At 39.7% G+C, this 25,067-nt stretch overlaps 1 protein-coding gene across 3 annotated transcripts in view; it reads left to right on the top strand.

Annotated features, from left to right (window-relative positions):
- The window catches only part of dgkb (diacylglycerol kinase, beta), a 100,666-nt gene that overhangs the window by 39,656 nt on the left and 35,943 nt on the right, over positions 1 to 25,067 (top strand). For all 3 annotated transcript variants that reach the window (XM_038279586.1, XM_038279587.1, XM_038279585.1), the window contains 4 exons: positions 2,711 to 2,796; positions 4,600 to 4,689; positions 5,903 to 6,063; positions 20,788 to 20,852. In XM_038279586.1, the coding sequence (XP_038135514.1) occupies positions 2,711 to 2,796; positions 4,600 to 4,689; positions 5,903 to 6,063; positions 20,788 to 20,852 (402 nt within the window). The remainder of the gene's footprint in view (positions 1 to 2,710; positions 2,797 to 4,599; positions 4,690 to 5,902; positions 6,064 to 20,787; positions 20,853 to 25,067) is intronic.

The following is a 25,067-nucleotide window of genomic DNA, read 5'->3' as shown; positions in this document are numbered from 1 at the left end:
TTATCAAAGGTAAATAAACAGAAACACTCACCGGTTTAAAAGGGATCCGTGAGGCATGAACTGTATGCATCAGGATGAGCAGAGCTTTCAGCACCCATAATTTAGCTTTATTTCTTTTCCTCTGATGTTAAATGGAACAGCACCTGGTGCTGTGTGCAGAGATCCAGCACCTCCATTGGTTGACAGCATGTGGATGACCTTCCCCAGCTTTAACCTTGTTAATATTTTGCCAAGTGAACCCACTGCACCACACATTAGCAGGGTTAGCGGTCAGCAACGGACACTGCAGGCATAGGCAGCCGCGTACACAACTGTCAATTAGCTGCCTCTCTAATGCAATTACAGCAAATTAAGTGTTTGTTTCTTGGTATTTAAATATCCCCAAAGTTGCCTTTCATGTTCGCGGCCGTCTGTTTTTGTGTCTAATATGGTTTGCTGCCCCAGTTGGAGAGTAATTGAGCGAGTCATTTACCCGCCATACGAGGCTGCGAGGCTGGCTCATTCAGTTAGGGCTTTGTTATTGTGAAGGAACGGAGGAAGTTGGACTGAACATTGCCTGTCATGATCCAATTAGACCGCGAACAGACAATGTACCTCACTGAATGAATAATATCAATGCAACATGTTGTGTGTTTTTTTTTTTGTTTTTTTTTTTGTGGGATTAGGTGTAGTTTGCCTTGCTACAAAGTATGACTATGAGTTTATAAAAGTAGTCAAGTCATGAGAAAAAACTAAAATAAGGGGTACCTGTGGCCAAGTGGTTAGAATACAGGTGCTGGTCATAAAATTAGAATATCATGAAAAAGTAGATTGATTTCAGTAATTCCATTTAAAAAGTGAAACTTGTATATTATATTCATACATTACATACAAACTCATATATTTCAGATGTTTATTTTGTTTAATTTTGATGATTACAAATGACAACAAATGAAAATCTCAAATTCATCATATCAGAAAATTTGAATATTGTGAAAAGGTTCAAAATTGATGGCCCCTGGTGCCACACTCTAATCAGCTAATTAACTCAAACCACCTGCAAAAGCCTTTAAATGGTCTTTCAGTCTAGTTCTATAGGCTACACAATCATGGGGAAGACTGCTGACTTGACAGTTGTCCAAAAGACGACCATCGACACCTTGCACAAGGAGGGCAAGACACAAAAGGTCATCGCTAAAGAGGCTGGCTGTTCACAGAGCTCAGTGTCCAAGCACATTAATAGAGAGGCGAAGGGAAGGAAAAGATGTGGTCGAAAAAAGTGTACAAGCAAGAGAGATAACCGCACCCTGGAGAGGATTGTGAAACAAAACCCCTTCAAAAATGTGGGGGAGATTCACAAAGAGTGGACTGCAGCTGGAGTGAGTGCTTCAAGAACCACCACACACAGACGTATGAAAGACATGGGTTTCTGCTGTCGCATTCCTTGTGTCAAGCCACTCTTGAACCACAGACAGCGTCAGAAGCGTCTTGCCTGGGCTAAAGAGAAACAGGACTGGACTGCTGGTGAGTGGTCCAAAGTCATGTTCTCTGATGAAAGTAAATTTTGCATTTCCTTTGGAAATCAAGGTCCCAGAGTCTGTAGGAAAAGAAGAGAGGCACTTCATCCACGTTGCTTGAAGTCCAGTGTAAAGTTTCCACAGTCAGTGATGGTTTGGGGTGCCATGTCATCTGCTGGTGTTGGTCCATTGTGTTTTCTGAGGTCCAGGGTCAACGCAGCCACATACCAGGAAGTTTTAGAGCACTTCATGCTTCCTGCAGCTGACCAACTTTTTGGAGATGCAGATTTCATTTTCCAACAGGACTTGGCACCTGCACACAGTGCCAAAGCTACCAGTACCTGGTTGAAGGACCATGGTATCCCTGTTCTTAATTGGCCAGCAAACTCTCCTGACCTTAACCCCATAGAAAATCTATGGGGTATTGTGAAGAAGAAGATGCAATACACCAGACCCAACAATTCAGAAGAGCTAAAAGCCACTATTAGAGCAACCTGGGCTATCATAACACCTGAGCAGTGCCACAGACTGATCGACTCCATGCCACGCCGCATTGCTGCAGTAATACAGGCCAAAGGAGGCCCAACTAAATACTGAGTGCTGTACATGCTCATACTTTTCATGTTCATACTTTTCAGTTGGCCAACATTTCTATAAATCCTTTGTTTTTATTGGTCTTCAGTAATATTCTAATTTTCTGATATGATGAATTTGAGATTTTCATTTGTTGTCATTTGTAATCATCAAAATTAAACAAAATAAACATCTGAAATATATGAGTTTGTATGTAATGTATGAATATAATATACAAGTTTCACTTTTTAAATGGAATTACTGAAATCAATCTACTTTTTCATGATATTCTAATTTTATGACCAGCACCTGTACTTTGAATTCAGCAAATGTTTGTAGATTTGACTCCGGTTTCATTAAAACACATGTTAATGTTCCCCTTTGCGATGTGCCTAAGCCCAGGTTTCCTGATTATCTACTTATCAGTGTATAAATGTCTGTTTTAAGTGTGATTTGGTAAATGTGGCTTCTGTGTTAAGCAACTTTAATGGACATAATGATGATGAAAAGCAAATCCTTTCACCATTTTACCAGTAATATAATAAACCATAATCTCCCTTACTGTTTATTGGGATGACCGATGCTACAAATAAAGAAAAAAAGAAACGACTAAAGAAACCCAAACGCTTTTATCTTTGCAGTTTGAACATCTTCCGAGATGTTCCTGATTTTAGAGTATTAGCCTGTGGAGGAGATGGCACTGTGGGCTGGATCCTGGATTTTATTGGTATGTATTACCTCTTTTCAACTGTTTTGTTGAAAATATTCAGATCATAAAGGAAAGTATTTTTTGTAAATATCGGGAACACAACAAAATATGAAATTATGATTACTGGGAAAGTATATAACAAAGTTTTCACCATATGAGGCAACTCTACTTGGTGACAACAAGGGCTTTAAATAGGTTAAATATGTAATTTGCCAGTAATGTTACAACCACTTAAGGTTATTCTCCTAACCGGCATCACTGCTACCAAAAAGATGTTGGCTTTACGCTGGAAACCTCCACATACAGTTACCAAGCCCCAATGGATTAACACGTACATTGACATAATAAATATGGAACTTTCCGTGGCAAGAATGCACGGTGCTGGAGCTAATACAATTCAAGCATGGCAAACAATGGCAGATAAGATCCAGGAATTCCTGTAATCACCATTTTTGTTTACATATGATGTTGGAATATGGTCTCTTAGGTCCTGTAAGAGTTCTGTAGAGATCAAGGCTTTTACCTTTATCGGACCAATGTACCTGTTTCTCTTTAAAATAATAAATAAGTTGTTCACAAAAAACAACCACTTAAGGTCTACAAATTTAAGAACTTAGATTTCATTTTTCTTTCAACCAGGACTGCAAAAGTTCCACTGGTTTGAGAGCTTTGCAGATTGTTCTTGACAGATCTGGGCAGAATTGCTTTCATGCTCAGTGTCTAACAGCCATTGATTAAATACTGTAGGAGTGACCTTTGAGGATGTTTTGCACTTGTGAATTTATGACAAATAAATGTTCTGGAAAAAATAAAATTCTCTTCCTGTCAGCTTAAGTAAATGTGAAAATTCTATGAAGGAAATTACTTTTAAGGTAATGCCAAGGGGAAAACAGCTGCCAAGATATAATATTTAATTAGCCAATTATTGTGGAACTACTTGTAATTTCAACTTAGTTTGTCTGCTATATTTAATATCTAGAAAATATAAGCATATTAACATCCTTGTTAATAACCATGGTTAGGAGTCTTTTGGCTCCTTAAGGCAAAGAGGTTTCTGTTTGACATGAGCATGGCGATGTCAAAAGACATTACCCCAATTCTTCAGCATGTTGACGTCTAAAAGAATGAACCCAATTATTAAAAAATAATTAATGCAGCATCTTTAATTCAAATCTTAATTTACTCTTTAAAAGAGTTATCTAATATTATCATGCTAAACCTATTAGACTTAGGCAACTTTTATTGTCATTTTGTATAGATTGATTACAAAACGACATTTCGTTTTGTACAGCTTTCAGACAGTAAATGAGTTGCAGCTTAGCAGTGAAATGAACATTTATATTTCCTAAAGTGCAGCAGTGGTCAAATGTAAACATTGTGGGAGAAAAAAACAAATGGTGTTTTGAGAACCTCTGTAATTCCTCTCATTTATTGGCTGTATAGAAACAGTTTTATCAATCTCTCTGTTGTCAGAGGTGGTCAAGTAGGATGATTACGTAAGAGGGGAAAAACAACACATTAGTCATAATTTACAAAGAAAACAAAAACTCACCTCTGTTTGGACCTGAAGATGTGTTACTTGTTCATTCTCTCTAAAAATTGCCTCAATTTTTTATCAATCAAAACAAAGGTAGGTAATAACCGTCAGGCAAAATATGGTCTTTGAAATAGACTGTACTAGTGGAAGTCCATATTGATTTGTTGTTTTTACATCAAAGGTTCAAAATGGAGTCCAGTTGTTTGTTGCTGGTTTATTTTGTGAATTTGTCTCCTAGCTTTGACCTTGTTTAACATGTTGTGATTTTTGTCTCACTGCTCAAGATAAGGCCAACCTGGACAGGAACCCTCCAGTATGTATACTTCCTCTTGGCACGGGCAATGACTTGGCGAGATGTCTGCGATGGGGAGCAGGTACTGGCAGCAAGTGGATACATTTCATAGACTTTGATTTTTTTCTTACTTTTCTTTTCAGCAGAGAAAATACTGTATGTGACCTCTTGCACAATTATTTAACCTTCTTTACAAAAAAGGCAGACATTTGCCCCATTTATAGTACCCTTTTGAAATCGTGCAGAGAGCGGTCCAAGCACGGTAACCGAGATAACTGTTAAGTGCAAATGGCACGCAAACTGAACCGGATCATGCCAGACACAACTGAACCGCGCTAAACTGGTACTAGTTCATCAGCAGGGCTCGGCGCGGTTCTGTTGTGGATCAGTTCTTTAATAACAAAGAGCGCATGAGACCACGTCATCTCCTAGCACGCTAGCTTCCCTACCGTGCCACTTGACTTCCAGTGATAATTCTGCTTAGTAGTGTGATGAACCTCGATATCTGTCGTTTCCAGTGTCTGTAATCTCTGAATAAACTATCGTTTGTCGTATCCTTTCCCAAAAGCTGACTATGTCAAGAAAATTCAACAAAGGCCGCCATCTTTGCCTGACTCTCTGCAAACAACGAAACATCACAATTATAACCAATTTCCTGAATGTTACCGGCGGTGCTGTTTAGATTTGCGTGATTCCTTCCTTCAATCCTAGAAATTGGTAGTACCGTAGATCGTGTAAACGGTCGCAAGGAACCAGGCTTTGCACGGTTAACTTATCCAAGCTCGGTCTGAACTTGGCACGGATTGGTTTCAGAGGGTAGGGTAAATGGGGCTCTAGTTACATACAGAAGACACCCTGATTGCAGTGATCCAAAGATTCAAACATAAAGCATTCGGTAATGATTGTATAGCTAAAGATGTTATATTTGTACCGTAGTTGGTCACAATGAAAAGTTAGTTCTTGTGAGGATCCAGTGTGTTACGAGTTAATTCACACCTGCATTCATACTGACACAGGAAATACAGTGGAAGTTTTGTTACATATGAAGGCAGTTGACTGATTTGGATTTTATGTGGATGGGCTGGAATAAAGGAAGTTGGATACAAATATATTGTAAACCTCATATGTTTACAATGATGAATACATGATCATATCTATAAAAAACGTATTTTAAAATTTGTATCTACTTTGTTAGGCTCTAACATAAAATTCCAACTATGAGTGATAACATTAAAGGGGTATGATTATTTTAAGAGGAACTGCATTTAATTCAGTTAATTTCTCTCATCTTTGAGGCTATGAGGGTGAAAACCTCCTAAAGATCCTTCGGGATATTGAGAACAGCACCGAAGTGATGCTGGATCGCTGGAAGATCGATGTGACGCCCACTGACAAGGAGGAGCGAGGGGACCCGGTGCCTTACAGCATTATGAACAACTACTTCTCCATCGGAGTGGTGAGTCTTGACACTCAGGCATTTACACTCAAATAGTAGAGACAGACATTTCTCTTTTTCTTTAAACAAGGTCCACAATATAACAAATGTAGTTTACATAATTTGAACATTTTGCATCCGTTTCGAATTTAACATTAATTAATTTATTGATCTAGAAAAAATCATAAATAAATGATTGAGGCTGTACCTTAAAGGAAATAATATATTCTAATAGCTGATCATCACATTATGGTTTCATAAAAAGCCCTGAAATCGGTGATTTCAACCATTAAACTTTTAATTAATACTCCTTAATTTAGAAATTGTTCCTAAATCTCCATGTATGCAACATTATTTGAAAGCTGACTGTATGTACTTTAATTTCATGATGCCTCACAAAGGGAGAACATCTAGCTATGACTTAATTTTATTAAGTTTTAAAGTCGGTATAGAAAAAGTGAAGAACCACTGTTTTTTGCTTTTTGCTGTGCCAAAATGCGATTCTAATGTTAATGCCATCATATGTTTTATCACATTTTTATAAAAAATCAAGGAAAAGATTTGAATCAAGAATTTTATTCCTTATTAATAAATTTCTATTCAGCATTTTTAAACCAAAAAAATAGAAACAGAACATTAATTAACAATGAGACAAATAAACACAGCATAACAACACGGTTAATGACAAAATACAAGTGGTGAAATTTTATCTGAGATTTTTAAAATACCCCTAATAAACCGTATAACACAATTAATTTAGCAGGAATTTCTAGTTTTTGAAGAGTAAACCAGGAATATATTGCCCAGGTCTAAATTCTAGGATCTAGTTTGAATTCATAGTCTCTGAACCACCAGTAACCGTCAATAGATAAACTACAGTAGAAAAAGTTTATAAACTTAGTCCTTAATGTTTAACTGGTTCAGCTCCTTCTTAGAACTTGAATATATGTTGACATTTGGTTTCTACAAAGCCTGTTAAGTTGCTTTTGGGACAGTCTATGCCCTTCTACGGGATTGGCCATGGAGGTCTTGGGGGATGTTAATGGTCTTTAGGTGGTTCTGATGGGTTGTTAACTCCCTCGACAGAGTGGTTTCCGTCACATGCCTTATTGAAGTGTGAGTTAAGTGAGTGCAGATGAGAGGTAAACCTGGATGTTGTTACTTAAAGCTACAGTGTGTAATTTTCTTAAAGTGTACTGTAGGTGAACAGCTGTCTTGTCCTGTTGAGCCGTGCGCCTGTGTAGGGGTTGCTTGGTTGCTCAGATATTCAAGTTTTTTGCACTCTTCACTAAACTGAATGGTATAAACCACGTTGTCGGCCTTATTTCTGGATGTCTTGTCTTTGGGGTGAACCGGTTTTTGTCTCAGGGTGTTGTCGGGTTTGAAGTGCAAAATGATTTGGATTAAGAAAATCCACCAGAGTTTTTCAGAGACTGCAGCAACATCGGGAATGATGATGTTCCCTCTTCCTTTCTCTTCCTTCTCAGCAGGTCTCTTCTTGTTGGTTATGAAAAAAGCCCGCCTGGGATAACAACAATTCTTCAGGGCTGCCCTGATATATCCATGTTCTTTCATCTTCCCGCGTCTTCTAGAAAACTTCACATCCAGTTAACTTAACTTTTCAAGCTTGACCATAACCTGGATGACTGAAAATTTTCATAGATATCACCCCTTTGAATTTGATGTGTTCGATATGACCTCTCAAAATAAGCAGATGTGTTCATACAGTGTGTAAAAGGACGAAAAAAAACATGGTAGAAAAATAACTTAATAGTAACGCAAACAAGCATACTGAACAAAACAGTCAAAAGAAATAACAAGCAGAATCTGCAAAAGTATGATCATTCCATTTTACTACACAAGGCATTGATTAACCAATCAGAAGAAACCATAGAGCAAGGCTTTATTATAAAATTGGCAGTGATTTTTTATTATTTTAAAAATGTCTTATTTATGGCAAAGATTCAGGTGAACGAAACCAATTTCAAGGGTCAATTCATGGTGCAGCCAAAGCAAAAGGTAGACCTTAAAAACATCTGGGATACAATATTGGCTTTTACTGTAAAGTTTGAACTGGGCTGATTAGGCACAAGCTTAATACTAGCAGTGACAGATTAACATCTGAACTTTTTTTCTGCCCTTAATTTTCATATATCTGAGGCCAGATGGCAGAAATTTGTATAAAACCTCAGAGAAGAAACCAACCGGGGTGGTGATGTTTTAGAAATGAATAAAACAATCCAATATTACTGCAACATTCCTGTCTGACTAGTTTACAGTGACTTCTCAGCTTCACCCTTGTTTTGGCCCTCTTACTTATGCTAAAGAATGTAAAGATAGGAGGACCTTTCAAAGTTGGTTCTTGTCAATTCATAGCACATCATTAAGATTAAAGATCCAAAATCTTTATAGCTATATAAATAACAAGTAAGAGAACAATCATATGCATGATTATCTAAATATAAAAAAAAAATATTACTAAAAAAAAAAACTGTTGTGTGATATAAGAGAAAACTATATTTGTATGATGCCTTTATATTTTATTAGATGTCAAAGATGCATTTTAGTCCATAAATAAATCTCAATAATATATCATATACCATAAAAATTGTTTCATGGCATAGAGATTTCTATATTCAACAATTTCAACAATAATCAGTCGCAGAAATATATTTTGATTTGTAAAATTCTTTATCAAACATTAGTTTTCCCAAATATAAATCCTAAGAAAACCGTTAAAAGGAAATTGAAAAGTTTGTGTTCTTGTGAAGCTGGAAGAAGGTCAAGGTCTATATATGTGTTCTTGTTTGTGTGCACAGCTAAAATTTAACCAAAGCAGACATCCGTAAAAAAAAAAAGTCTGTCCACTTCAGTACTTGCATCTGCTATTAAATGTAGAATTTAAAAAGCAATACACCATAGAGCACTCACAGCAACAGCATAATCATTTAATTTATTTGTTTTGATCACATCGTGGTTAGGCCTTTATTGAGATGTGCTCAAGCTAACCACCTCTGATCGATAAATAGGTCTTGTTTTGCATCTGCGTGCGGTTACGGAGCAGTCGGCACCTTTCTGCCCATCTCTTAGATAATGACTCTGATTTCACATAGCTCGTGTTAGCCATTACCCATAAATGTCAGGGGGAAATATGGTAATTGACATTTGCAGGTGTCTGAATGGATCCACTGGGGGTTGTGAGATTTGTACTGACTGTGGCAGGGACATAAGTGATGCATGGCCTCACAAATGTTAGTTGAATAACACCCCCAGCCTAGGCCCACTAATAACCATGTTAGAGGATAATAAAGGACAGGTCTAGTTAACATTGTGATAGAGGAGACCAATGACTACAATCTGTCTTAGGAGGAAAACATATGGTGATGTCTGCAGGAGGACCTGTTTATACCATTTTCTGAGGTTTTATTGCAAGAATTTCCTGCTGTAAATGCCAAATTGCCTATTTTTGATCACACCTTATAGTAAATGATTGACATAAATGAAAAAAGGTTGTTTAACTAAAGAAGATATATTTAAACTTCAAAAAATAGGAAATATAAGATGTCAAGATATTTTTGCATTGGAAAATACTAAGCAAATAAGAGAAAAATCAGTGAAATTTCATTAGTTTAACAGTTGAAAAACGTGTAAAGATTATTATGAGTGTATAAAGGACAGATTTGAACAGTAAAAGACTGGTTGACAGCACTAGTTTACCAACAGCCTCTGTGGGATCTTTCTAACCTTCAGCAGTGGGAGACCTGGTATCCTGAAAATGTAAGTTTTTCTATGAAGAAGAAATATTCAGATATATAAAAATAATGTCGTAGTAGCAGAGATATCAGGATAGTAAAGTATTTTATTTTTTTTTTTTTACATGTTTTACTTTTTTAATCCATGGTGTTTATGGAGGAAAAGCAAATCATCCCTTGCAGGAATATACAGAAATTTAGATGTACGTCACATAGATTAAGACATAAACAAACAGAACAATCAATTCCACAGAAGATTCAAACATTAATAGCCAATATTGTAAGTTGTATTTATCTATAAATAATCTTAAAGCTGTCTGACATTCTAAATGAAATAAACTTAGATATAAAACATGTAGGGGTCTGTTCGTATGACTTTTTAATGCCCTTAACTTACTTTTTTTCTTTTTTTTCTTTTAGATTTTGTCACCGCAATAGCTCATAATACATTATTTTTGTGTTTAACTCTTTGTTGTCTGGGTCATTTACTCATAAACTAAAGCATTTTTTTACCATGTCAAGAACATGTGACAAGATATATGATACTGTGCTTATAACCACCTTTTGTCAACCTACACTGGGGAAAAAATGAAATCTAGATAAGTAATTTCTTCTTAAAATAAGTGCATTTTTTCTTGGATTGGGGAGGTAAAAGAGACATTTTGCCAGTAGAACAAGACAACTTACATTTAAAATTTGAAAATACAATTGCATTGTCTTATTTCAAGTGCAGATTACCTAATTATCTTAATTTAAGAGTAAAAATACTAGTTCCATTGGCAAACTTATTTACCTACTCAAATTAATGGCAAATAGATTTACTTTACGACATTTTTACTCATTTCTAGATTGTTTATCCAGTGTAATTCTTTTCTAGACCTACAGTATATTAATTTGAGTGCTTCCCACCACTAGTTAGAAATGAAAAAGCCTCTTGGATGAGAGTTTAAATGTCTTCTAAATAACTTCACGTCCAGTTGCCTAGACTGAACTTTTTCAAGCTTGACCATGACCTGGATAACTGAGATCTTCACAGATAACTTATAAGCAACGAGTAAAAAAAGGAAGTCATTTCTTAAAAAGATATGGAAATAAAGAGGCAAAATCATTGAAATCAGATGCTCTGGATGGTTGTTTAGCTGCTCTGTTCCTTCAATGTAATACAGAGTCGCTTGGCTTTATTTGCTGTTATGGTTTGGAATTTTATTGATTTATTTTTTTTTTTACATGATTTTAAAAAAGAAAGAACACCTCAAAACATCATCTATGCTCTGTTCATCAGTATTATGATCTTAAATAAAAATAATCTGTTCTTGTTTTAAGAGGCTCAAAAAATACTATGTAATTACTATCAGGGAAAGCACTTGGCATATATTCGGTTATTTTAGCATGAACAGTTGGTTTAAAATTGGTTTTTATAAGAATACTGGATTACTGGGCCCTTTAAATAAAACATTTATATTGTAACTTCAGAAGAGACTCTCACAAATGTGCAGGGAGCTTTCATATAAAAAGATAATAAAAACAAGCAATGGCAAGAAAATACTTATTTCTTTAAATAAATCATCTTAATTGCGATGAGGACAGTATGACGGACTCGAAAATACAGCAAAACTATCTAAAGCAACCTGGAAAAATAGTGCTTTTGTAGGTGAAAAGCCTAATCAAGGTGCATCTTGGCCTCCCAGATTCATGAAGGCTTTCTTAACCTTCTGTTTGTGGGATCAGTGCCCAGCAGGCGTAATGATGACAAATGAAGTTGTTTGTTGGGGATTAGGGAGATTTTGAGCTCTCTATGGATTTGGGTGCGATATATTTTCTATGCATCACACTTTGTCCTTTTTATTGAATGTTAAAAAAAGACCACAATAAAGATTATGAGGCAAGTGAAGCTAATAATTACTTTGGAGATTATGCAGATGAAGAGGGAATTGCTTCTATAATGATACTACTGGAAGTCAACAGATCAGCAGAACCAGCCAACATGGACAGCAAGGGTTTCCAGTGTTTTCTCCAGTTTGGGGAACTGATTTCAGTCTTGGAGCACCTTTCACACTGTGGTCCGTCTTTTCTCTCCTTTATGTAAATTCCTTCATCCAACCTGCCTCAGCCCAGTGGGACAGAGAATTAATGGCGCCATCCCTTTGGGAGGATGTGGAAGTGACGTGAAGTGTAATGATCTCAATCAGGGCTAAGGGTGAGAGACAGAACTAATCACTGAGCGCGCACCGCTACCATAATGCAGTCAGTCCCCCTAATGACCCTGGCACTACTGTCAAAGCCATTATTCTCCTCTGTGGTGAAAGGCACATCAAACTGCTGGGGCCTACTCATAATTGGACTAAACTTTGAGCTATGGGAGGACATTACACATGTCCTATATTAATTTGGGTGCCAGATTTTTACATTGGTAATTATTTGAAGTGGAAAGAGTGAATGAGTGAGTTTCTGATGCCACACTGCAGCCAGGGGGTCAGCGAATGAGAGTATATCCTAAACGAACTGGAGGTGTAGTGGATTACTTTTCTGATTTCAGGATTGTTCTCCCTACCTCACCAAATGGATAAAAAAGCTGCACTACAATTTTACTCTAAAGTTATTTTAAAACACATACTTAACTGTATTTACCACTCAGTAGCTTTTGTTAAAATTAAAATTGAATATACTGTAGGACCCATTTCTAAGTCTGAATGTACTCCTATAATTTTTTTTTATTTTGTCTTTGATTTTAAAAAAGTAAACGTTTTTTTTTTACTTACAATATATTTTAAAAGTGCCACAAAATGTATTACATTTTATTTTCTGTATGCTATTAATACAGTGAAAAGTGGATTATTTTGATAAATTTTTATTTATTTGTACATCATATCTTATCTTTACTGTATACATGGATTACATACATACATTTAATTTTTTGCCTAAATTGTGCTAAAATCTTATATCAATATTAATTGAAATGTTTTTTTTTTTTCAATTTATTGATTTAATGAGTTTATATTTGTTTATTTTTTTTTTTTTTTGTAATGCTTTGTTCATTTTTATACTGACTCTATGTTTTATATACTGAAATAAATACATTTTTTTGCCTATACAAGAATAACAGCCCGTGCTTTCCTGCAAAAAATACCTCTACATTTATCCTTATCAATATTTAAAGGTTATCAAATTCTACTTTAAATCACAGATTCATTCAGTTCCTTGTTGTTGTTTTTTTGCCTATATTTTCTTAGAGTAACATAGTTCTATGTATCTGACATTTAAACCCTCATTCACTCCTGGTTGAAATCAGTGTGCACTGTTGCGAAGCCACGGCCCTGCTTGTACACATCTCAGATGATAGACCTTAAACCAAAGGGGATGCATCCTCTCCAAGCTTTCGCTCTCTTGTTTGCAGCTATTGTCCTGTTCGTAAGAAAATCGAGTTACAATCTCTCAGATACATCCATCACTTCACCCTTCTGGCCTGTGTTGGAAGCGTGAGGCGAGTCTGCGGGGATCTTGAAGAAATCTTTTGGTCTTCTGCTAACAGCATCTTGAAAAGACATCAAGAGACTCTCCATTGATTTTTTTCTCTTGGTTTCTCCTGAATTTCTGTACAGAGTGCTAGCAGGGGGTCCTCCCTGTAGGTGCAGTTTCAATAGTGCCACTCAAAACGGAGCGGGTCAAAACAGATTGCTTTAGCAGAGGGGGAGAGAGAAGAAAGAAAGCCCCAAAAGTTTACAGGAACTTTTTTATTTGCTCTGCCTTGAACTGTTTTGAGAGCTGGACAAGTTTGCTGAGTTTTTCACAAAAGACTGTGCCAGCGCTTTTCTGCTGACACAGACTTAGATGTGTGAATTAAAGGAAATCTAGTTATTACCTCCTTGAAGCAGATTATTTTTGATTTTATATTGGCAAGGGCTTCTGCATATCTTTAGAATTAAACTGTTTTTATAAGACTAACTTACTGTTTCTACTCAGAAGCTGTTTGGTGCATGGATTACCTTCTTAAGGTTAAAAAGAAGTGTTTTGATTTTAATGTAATTAGTGCTTTTGGTTGTTTCAGTCAATTTTGCTTTCTGGTTTGTGCTGACTTCTGATACCAATTTCTATGTAGATGCAATAATTTATTTTTTGGTTCCCTTAGAGTTTCTATACATGTATGATCTATGCCTCTCGCCTTTTTCTGAGTGATATCAGTTGTTAATTTACTGGCAGTTTGGGTTTTTCAATTCTTGATGTGAAGTTCTCTATTTTGTAATGAGCTGCAACATTTGCAAGGGATTTGGTGCTCTATCAAACCAGGCAATGTTAGTAGAAACATATTTTATTGTCCAAATTTGGTTGAAATGGGTTATAATACTGTATATATTGCATTTTATTACAATTTTATCAGTACAGGTGTATTTTCAAGAATACAAAGAGTCATGAAAAAGTGGATGCATTAAGAAATTCAGGTTAAAGTCTAGTGATACATATTTCTTTAATGCGACAAGCAATTAAGTAAACTTTTCCATTGATTCTGATAGTTGTGGACTGTGGTGTAAGCTTTTTTCTAATAAAATCCTCTTTTCAGAGGATTTTTAAAAAACAGATAAACATGGAGACAATCCTTGTCTGGTGGATAGACACTGATGTCTTCCAAAGCAGGTTTAGGGATAAAAAGATCACATCAGAAAAGACTGACTATTTAGAGAGCTATATATACAACTATATTAGTGGAAAATAATGTAATACACTCTTAAAAGTGATACCAGTACTTAATTTAAACATAATTAAATAAAGACAAACAAATATCATTATAAAAATTGTTAAATGATAGAAAAAAGTTTGTATAACCTCATGCTGTGAAGTTGAATTAATAGATGGTGGTAAAGATTATATGCCAGTGTAGTTCAGTTTAATTCATATTGTAACCTCCGTTGAGATCCCAGTGAAGAGACACACGGAGTCAGATAGCCAGAACGTTAACAACTTTAATGCGGAACACACAGGTCTTCTCATTTGGACAGATAGCCTTTTCACTCACGGTTTGGCTCTCTTTTCTGCCGCTAAGCCTCATTGGAAACACATAACACATAACAGCACCGTTTAACCGCTACATTGCCCCCCCCCTCAGACGGTTAGCTGTCCCAGCAACCAGGAATGCCTACGTGAAATGAACCACAACAGAACTCTTAGTCCATTACGGATTAACTATAAACTCTCTAAATCGTGCAGGAAGGCACTGTTGTCTGGGGTGAGCATGCCGGAACTCACCCTGAACAACTTGAGGCGTAGGAGAAACCACTGGCGGAGGATCCGTCTCCAGCTCGCCAACCGCAGGCTTGCCTGGCTGGTATGGGGCCAAGCGGTCCCGGTGAAGAACCACCAGCCGGCCCCTCTTGCGAAGCCGCACCCGGTACACCACATCAGAAAGTCTGTGAATCACCACAGATGGTCCAGCCCACTGACTGGTGAGCTTTGGGGACAGTCCTTTTTTCCGTTCAGGGCAAAACACCCAAACCTTGTCCCCAGGCTCAAAGTTCTTCCCCTGGCAGCGCGAATCGTAGGCCCGCTTCTGCTTGAGTCTGGCTGCGGTTAGGCACTCCCGAGCCAGTTCATGAGCAACCTGTAGACGCTGCTTTAAATCACAGATGTAGCTCGGTCCTGGCCCAACGGGTTGCTCCGCTCCGGGGGGTGGCCCAAACACCAAGTCCACTGGGGTGCGTAGTTCATGGCCAAACATCAGCAAGGCAGGGGTGCAGTGAGTGGACTCCTGGACCGCTGTCCGGTAGGCCCACAAGATGACAGGCAGGTGTAGATCCCAGTCATGTTGCCGTTTATCCACCAGAATAGCCAGCTGGGTGGACAAGGTCCGGTTGAACCGCTCAACCAGCCCATCGCTTTGAGGGTGAAGTGGCGTGGTTCGTGTCTTCTTGATGCCAAGCCTCCGGCAGAACTCCCCAAACACCTCCGCCTCAAAGTTCCGGCCCTGATCACTGTGCAGCTCCTCAGGGGCACCGAACCGACAGAACATCTCGCTCACCAGTCTTTCAGCCGTGGTGGCAGCGCTCTGGTCAGGGATGGCATACGCCTCCGGCCACTTAGTGAAATAGTCCATGGCAACTAGGATGTAGCGGTTCCCTTTTTCTGTCACAGGAAATGGGCCCAGTACATCCACACCCACTCGTTCCCTTGGAGCACCCACCTGGTACTGCTGCAAGGGGGCATGTGAGCGCTGGGTTTGCCCTTTCTTTGCTGTGCAAGCATCACAACAATGGACATGGAGCTCCACATCTTGGCGGCAGCCGGGCCAATGGAATCTTGACCGGAGGCGTTGCAGCGTCTTAGCGACTCCAAAGTAGCCCCCACAGAACCATGGACCATCTGGAGCACCTTGGCCCGCAACTGTTTGGGCACCAGCAACTGAAGAACGTGGCGCTGTGCTGCTGGGGCTTGCCACTGTCGATAAAGGAGCCCACTGTGGCAGCAAATGGTGGACCACTGGGAGTACAGTGCCTTAGTCTCTGGATCTAGAGCTGCTATCACCTCCCAGGTGGGCCGCTGGCCAGCCTCCACCCACTGCCTGACCCGAGCGAGAACAGGGTCCCGATCTTGTTCCTCCCGCAGTTGTTCGGCCCCCATAACTTCCACACTATCCATAGACCCTTCGGTCACCCTGAGACACCTAGGATGTTGTGGGTTGTTGCTGACGACTTGTAGAGCCACGGTCTGGGGGTCCATTGACCCACATCCTTCCACCCGTTGACATTGCTTACAGTCAGTTCCTATTGCACACGGCCAGCGTGACAGGGCATCAGCATTGCCATGAAGCCGACCAGCCCGGTGAACAATTTGGAAGTTGTAATCCTGCAGTGCCTCTAACCACCGTGCTAGTTGCCCCTCTGGCTCTTTGAAATTCAGCAACCAGGTCAGGGATGCATGGTCAGTGCGAAGAAGAAACTTCCTCCCATAGAGGTAGTGGCGGAAGTGTCGAACCCCCTGGACAACAGCCAGCAGCTCCCGTCGGGTGACACAGTAGTTCCTTTCTGCCCGGCTGAGGGTGTGGCTGTAATAAGCAACAACCCGTTCTTCTGTGTATCCCCCTTGTGAGAGCACTGCCCCAATGCCTCTATCACTGGCATCAGTATCCAGAATGAAGGGTTGGTTTGGGTCAGGATACTGCAGTACTGGGGCCCCCACCAGTGCCATCCTGAGTGCAGAGAAGGCAGTAGCACAGTCTTCATCCCAGTGGAATGTTTGTCCTTTTTGGGTCAGCCGATGCAGGGGACTGGCGAGAGTGGCAAAGTCCTTCACAAATCCTCGGTAATAGGAGGCTAGCCCCAAAAAGCTACGCAGCTCCTTAGTGTCACGAGGCTCTGGCCAATCCCTCACTGTACTGACCTTGTCCGGGTCTGTGGATACTCCAGCTGCACTGATGACGTGGCCCAGAAAGGTGGTCTCTCTCCGGAGCAGGTGACACTTCCGTGGGTGAAGTCGCAGGTTAGCCTGGCGAATGGCATCAAACACTTCCTGGAGGTTGGCCAGCGCAGTCTCAAAACTGTCGGCATGCACCAGAAGGTCATCCAGGTAGACCACACAGCGGCTTCGTCGAATACGAGCCAACACCTTTTCCATGAGGCGTTCAAAGGTAGCTGGAGCATTGCAGAGACCAAAAGGCATCACCTTAAATTGCCACAGTCCCTGCCCAATGGTGAATGCTGTCTTTGGGCGAGCTTCTGGAGACAGTTCCACTTGCCAATAGCCGCTGCGAAGGTCTACGGAACTGAACCAACTGGACCCAGCAATGTAGCGCAGCGTATCGTCAATGCGTGGGAGGGGGTAGGAGTCCTTGCGGGTGTTTTCATTCAGTCGTCGGTAGTCAACACAGAACCGCCAGTCTTTGTCTTTCTTTCCCACCAGCACTACCGGTGCGGCCCAGGGGCTATTGGAGGGCTCTATGGCATCAGCCTTTAGCATCTCTTCGATCTTCTTCTCTGCCACGGCCCGCCTTGAAAAAGGCAGACGGTGGGGCCGCAGACGGATGGGTCTCATTTCTCCAGTGTCGATGTCGTGCTGTACCAGATTAGTACGAGTACACTCCTCATCCTTGGCAGAAAAAAAATGTCAATGTAGGCCTCCAGCAGGTCCTGTAACCGTTCACTCTGCTCCTGACCCAGTCCTCCACAGCTCCGCAGGCACAGCTCCCGTACAGCCTGCCTTGTCTCCTCTGATGGCGGTTCTGCATGGGCCTCCTCCGTCCCCACCAAGTCATCCAGTGGTCTTTGTGGGGCCCTGCTGTGGTCTTCTGACAGTGTTGGTGCATTAACCTGTCGCACCCTCTCTTGACGTTGGGAGTGAAGTTGAACAGCTTTGTGGCCCACTCGGAGCGTGGCTGAAGTAACATCTATGATGCCCCCCCACGCCGCCAGCAAGTCCAATCCAATAATACAGCGGTCGTGGATTTTCGCCAGCCAAAACATGTGTTGACTTTTCTGACTCTCCACCTCCACATCAAGGACCCGCCAGCCTTTCATCCTTGAGCGCTCCCCAGTGGCCGTGGTGATGTATTTCTTGGTTAGGGACCATCCTCTAGGACTTGGTGCCTCAGTCCCAGGCAGTATGCCCGGTCGAACCAAGGAGGCCATGGAGCAAGTGTCTATCAGAGCACAGAGGGCAACACCATTGAGCCTAATGTTCACATATAGTCCATGTGGGCTGCCTAGTCGTCCCAATCGCATTGCATTTTCAGTAGTAGGGGTGTATTCTGGTGGTGGCAGGCCCCCTCTGGTACCACCCCCAATCAGTTTAAAGGAGGCTGTAGGTCTCTTTTACGTGGAGCTGGACAATCACGAGCCAGATGCCCCAGCTCTCCACAACGGTAGCACTCTGCTCCTCCCGAGACAAGCCGTTGCTTGTCTCGGGTTATCCTCGTCATCACTCTCAGTACAAGCTTGTGTTGCATACAGCCTTACCCCTGGAGCGGTATTCTTGACGCTTAGAATAGGCTCTACCCTCTCTGCCTCCTCCAGCACCACTGCCCAGCTGTTATGAGAGTGGACACAGATATGTTCACGAAGTCTGGCTGGGCGAAGTCCCCTAATGAAGGTTAGGGGAATGAATGATGGTTTCTCCTGTATCACTTTCTCCAGATCAGGGTAACCTTGTCGAGTTTGTAGCAGAATGTCAGCTGCATAAGAGCCTAGGGACTCACCATCCAGGCGCCGGCGATTAATCAGCTGTTCCCTTGCATGCTCAGCATAAATCCTCCTGCCAAAGCACCCCCGAAGAGCTTCCTGGATCAACGGCCAAGTGTGACGTTCTTCTGATCGTAGGTCAGACAGCACTTGTAGGGCACCCCCCTCTAAGCTCAAGGCGACTTGAAGTGCCATTTCCTCTGGGGACCAGCTACCCAGTTCAGCAGCCATCTCAACCTGGACAAGGTAACCATCCAGGGCTGTCTCCCCATTATAACGAGGGAGCTTGGGTAGAGTTGGGGGGTGACGCCGATGGGAAACCTCCTCCCCAACAATCCTCATTGACTCTTGTCTTCTGATGGCAGGCGGGGAAGCAGGGACGCGAGCACTTACCAGCCTTGACAAAGGCCGCTCGCGGACAGCGCTCGCACCGTCTGGTCGGCTGCTGCTGGTTCGAGTGTTCCCCGCGCTTTGTTCCTCCGTGCTTCGTTCCACCTGCCTTGACAAAAGCAATTTTCTTTTTCTTTTCCGTCTTTCCGAGCTAGGCTGCCCCTCTGTGAAAGTGAGTTCTTCTTCCAGTTCGGCTAGCAGCCGTTCAATGTTCTGTAGGGATGTCATTTTCGGCTATCCCACTTCTGACACCAATGTAACCTCCGTTGAGATCCCAGTGAAGAGACACACGGAGTCAGATAGCCAGAACATTAACAACTTTAATGCGGAACACACAGGTCTTCTCATTCGGACAGATAGCCTTTTCACTCACGGTTTGGCTCTCTTTGCTGCCGCTAAGCCGCATGGGAAACACATAACACATAACAGCACCGTTTAACCGCTACAATATTGAATTGAATAATGATACTGGATTTCATTGATGGGACTTAATATACCATTGTATGAGTCAAAAAAAAACTAGTTTAGTAAAACCTAATCTGGTTTATCATGAAAACATAATTTTAGGAAGCAATCAGAACATAAAATGGTTACATAAAGGAAGCATCAATATTTAACTTCTTAAAGGTACAAAACGAGGACAAACAGCCATTAAAAATGGTACCTTCACACACTGACTTATGTGAAAAATGTCAGCAATGACTTGGTAAGTCACTTCCACATGTACTACCACAAATAGTGTATATCTGTGTTTTTTTGGGGGGGATATAATGACATAGATCAAGACAATACGGTGCATAAGTGTGAAGGGGATGTAAAATGAAATGTAGGTTTTCCACACAAAAGTTTGTATGTTGGACTGTACATTATATTCTACCCTTTATCAACTATCTTTTGTTATTTTATTTTTCTAATAGCTTGGCAGATCAAGAAAGTTTTTACCATTAGTTGCAAAGGTTTTTTCTATTATTTATCTCCAATATGGCTCGAGCCGCGTCAGATTAGGCGGAGAGTGTATTTGAATAGAATGTAACCACAGAAATGAATTTATTTCACGCAAATACTTATCTCATCTCATGGTATATTTCTTTCATTAGTTTTGAAAGCACATGTAATATGAAGATTCATTATGTAAAAACTATATTGAATGCACATATGTTGATTTTGATATTACTAAATTACCTAAAACAGTTTCAACTCCTGAAACACCATGATGGCATGTCTCTCGGTGAGACTGATTACTTCCATTTTTACTCAAAAGTCCACAAACCTATGGAAGCCCTGAAGGGCAAGAAAAAAAGAAAAAAAAACTTCACACTTTTCTTTTCCAGATTTGTTTTCTCCCTTGCCTTTCAGGGCTTCCTTACAAACCATTATATCTACTATTTGGATGCTCTTTGTTATTGTTTGTAACTACAATCAACAATCCTCTTTCTGGCTTGCAGGATGCATCAATTGCACATCGTTTCCATGTGATGAGAGAGAAGCACCCTGAGAAATTCAACAGCAGGTATGTTGGTGTCAGTTGGGCATTCAAATATTTATATGTATTTATTGCTACTGAAAAACACAATATAAAAAATTACAAAGCTTGAAATTAAAATTTTAGAGTAAGTATGATGAACCACAACTCTTTGAAACTGTAAATATACAATTTAGTTAGCTTAAATGAGATTTTAAAAAAATAATTAGAAATAGATTAATCCAGTCAGGAGGACAAAGACAAAAGTAATGGTGTTTGCAATTCTTTGGCTTTAAGTTGTAACATACAGACACGTGTACTTAAAAGTATTACACTGATTACATAATATTTTACTTGTTTTAGTGTTAGTATTGTTAAAACGAGATGCATGGTTATGGTGTGACCCCAATACTCAACAGGTTTTTACTAGCGATGGTTAAACCTTACTATACATGCTGCTACGAGGACACCATCTGTTATTCTACATAAACTGTTTGAGGCAGCCTTCTAACCAAAACAGTACAATGCAGCGGCTACTGTATGCTACACCTATACATTTGGTGCTGAGTAGTCCATTTAAAATATTCATCCAGAGTGGTGCTGCAGTCTTGTCACTCCGAATACCTCAAATTATAGTGCCTACCTCATGTTCCAAGAGTTTGTACCTTCACCTTACAGTATGTTGGATCAACAGTAAGAACACTATAGAGGGTAGAAAAGGAGCTCCAGACTGCTGTGCTGAATCCGGAAAGGTTTCAACCTTACTGTCATCATTGTGCAGCAGAAAGACATGAATGATGCTGGTCAGATGGGCTAAATGCCGAACTCTACTACTTCCTTAACTTCAGCCAGATCCTCTGTTTCCTGTCTTACTTTACAGGATAGACTGATTAATCCATATGTGTGACCTCAGTAACCAAAATGAGAATGGGCAGACAAAGCTGGATTCATCAGTTTGTCAAGTAATGAAAGACAGGAAACAAAGTTAGAGTTCAGATAAAGAAGATTTATCAGGAAGTAGTGGAGTTGGGAAACAAACTAGAAAAAACAAAAGTTGTTCAAATGCAGTTAAACGGATAAAGCTCTCCGTTATAAAACCCATGACATCTAAAGGTAAGGACATTTGCAGGACCAGGAACTTCAAGAGGTCCTTATGCCAACAGCATTGGTGCTGGGAAGCATCCTGGTCCCAGCTCATTTCTACCAGCACTATTCTGATAGCACTCATTATAGTGACCACAGGCACACTTCCACCATGGCATAAGTGTACTTGCCAATTGTGGTATTTGGATTGAGCCTTTGTGCCTTAACAAGACCCTTAACCCCATTTTACTCTCTGTGCACTGGGATCGTTCGTTCTCAACCTCATTCTATAACGTCATCATATGAAGCATCAAGCAGCAGAAGAAGTCCCGTAGTCAATTTCAAGCAGCTGGAGCAGTGATTCGTGAGCATTTAGGCAAATGAGGCACATTTAGAAACCCTGAACTTTAGCTGCTTGACAAAAAAAAAAAAAAAACAATCTGAGAGAGGCTCTGCTATTTATTGGTGTCATGGTAGGATATATGGGCAATAATGCAGGGTGACAGGTTGTCAAACTGGGTATGAATTAGACTAAAATAGCTCCAAAAGTGACCATCATCAGTGTACAGTACAGCTCATGGAGTAGGTGGTGAAACGTTGATTTGAACTGAATGCCTCTGAAGTATCTGATTTAACAACCTAAATCATTATTAAAAGGGAGCACAAAGAAGTAAAACTTGGTTATATCAGGTAGATATAATCAAGTTTCGTTTTTTTGTTTTTTTAGTGTATGCTATATTAAACCTATATAATAAGCCATTAGCAAACCAGTTTTGCATGCAGCATACACACCACCATGTAGGCCCACATCCGCCATGGGGGGAGGAGGCAATTCCTGAATTGTCCAGAAATTAGTCGACTCAGCTTAATTAAGTCAAGTTATTGGCAAGTCAAATTTTTGGTGAATGCCCTACTGTGCACCACTAAGTGTTTCAGCACACTGCCCCCTAATTCATGGGTTAAATGCAGAGCAGAGCGTTACACTCTTTGGGACTTTAAATATCCTAAGCTTAATTGGTTCAGACACTGAAGAGTTCATTCATTCATTGTAGTTTTCAGATATATCACAGGACATCAGCAGACATTCCTAACTGACAGCACATGGTTGCCGGACCCTCAGGTTGCCGCATGTGCCTGGCCCAATTTTCTGAGTTTTTCCTTCTCTTTTAGGTAAAACAATTTAAATAACATCATCTCAAAAAGTGTTTTGAGGAGGAAAATGCTGTTTGTAATCTTCTCCACTATGCAGGAGAAGTAGTTAAAATTTTACAGATTTCTCAGGTTTAAGATTGTATTACAGTTAATTCTTCTTGACAAAACAACCCATTTTGTAACATAACTTCTGTTATCCCTGATAAATTATGTTTTATAGAGGAGTGCCTCAAAACCATCTTATTGTATTTTGTTAGTCTGAAATGCAGATTTAAACTGAAATTATTTTCGCAAGTTTTACAATAATGACATGAAACATACATTTCTTGTGTAGGAAATAAATCATGGGTTTATTTGTCCACTTTTCCTACTGATACATGAATTATAAAGTAATTCAAACCCTGCATTTATTTATCTACATTCACAACCAGTAAACAACAATTCAAGAAATCATTTTCTTCACTGGAGTTTATTTCTGGAATCAATGTTAGTTCATAAAATGAAGCTTTTCAAAAAAATAAATAGGCCAGATTGACAATTTCATACTGAAAGTTTTCATTTAAAACAAACTAAAAATAAAACGGTTCTTCAAATTAAATCAGCAACTAGTTACTTTCTAAATATACCTGGAGTTCATTAGCAGGACGTGAACATGACAACATATTTCATATCTGCTCTGAATGGACAGGCGACGTATTTAGCATTTGTGATTATCCCAGGGAGATGTGTTCACCTTTGGAGATGAACAAATCTGGCGTCTGTGTTTCCATCAATATTTAACATCATCCAATACGTCTCCACTTACGCCAGGGAGTAATTGCAGGCCTAATTGAATTTGCTTGGCTAGTTTGACGTTGTGGATCAGTCAGACTGATGACACACAGGCTCCTAATAATCCCATTTGTACTCATTATCATATTTTACTCTGGTCTTAGTATGGCATTCATATAGCCGGCTTTCCCTCACCAGCGAGGACATGATGATAAGCCTGAAAAACGGTTTAAACATGAGAGAATGACATTTGAAATAAACATTGGAGCATCAGTTAAAAATTACAAATGGTTGTCTGTTTGATAAGAGATTGCATGCAGAAAAATTGTAAAATCTAAATTTTTTATTGAATGTGTTGCATCCATTAAAGGGGTACAGATGTTGGTAAATACATAATTCGGTCTCAAAGTACAATACAGGTGCTCTGCATCCCATTTATTTTACACCCTCTTAGGTCAATGTGAAAAATGATTGAGATATTTTAAGAAAATTATTCTGTCTGTTATTTGAATTCAATTAATAATTAACGCTGGGGGAATGAGTTTAGGATCTCTCTATTACACACTATCCTTGCCAATTCAATAATGCATGATTATAGTTTTTCAAGGTAGCATAGATTTTGTTAGATTTGTCCAAAGGGCTTCATGTCCATTGCAAGTTTAATCAAACTTATCAAAGAGTCATTTTGCCACAGCTGGAAGCTCTGTTTCAGAAAGCTCTGACTATTTAAGGATGATGTTGGCAGGTGAGCTAGTTAGAAATTAACTCATGCAGGTGGTAAAACGAGACGTCGCTCTGGACCCCTAGTTTTTATCACGGGAAACTTTTCCTGTGATCTCAAAGACTTCATATCAAACATTTACAGTGATGAAAACTCATAATTTAGAGACAAAACACCATTTCAAATAAAAGTCCTATTTGGTGAAAATATGTAAAATACCTTTGAACATATCTGCAGGTGCACAATAGTCAATAAAAAATGTATCTGTTATTCAAATATAGTTATTAAATGGGGGAAAATTATCCATGTTCAGAAATAGGTGGTTAACATGAAAATGTGTGTTCTATACATGTTGGCGGTCCCAGACCTTATTTTTGAGTTAAGACAACATCTAGTCTGCTCTAGCATTTGATAAAGTTAGAGCATAAAGTGAGAAATCTTCTTTGCACAATCTCTGTGATCAGGCAATGCTCTATTGGTACTAAGATGTCTAATGGTGCTAATAAATCTATCATCCAGACCTTTTGTTAGACTTT

The sequence above is a fragment of the Cyprinodon tularosa genome, unplaced genomic scaffold, assembly GCF_016077235.1.
Source record: "Cyprinodon tularosa strain WSP-4 unplaced genomic scaffold, ASM1607723v1 ctg151, whole genome shotgun sequence".
NCBI lineage: Eukaryota > Metazoa > Chordata > Actinopteri > Cyprinodontiformes > Cyprinodontidae > Cyprinodon > Cyprinodon tularosa.
This window is presented reverse-complemented; position numbering and strand designations above follow the sequence as displayed.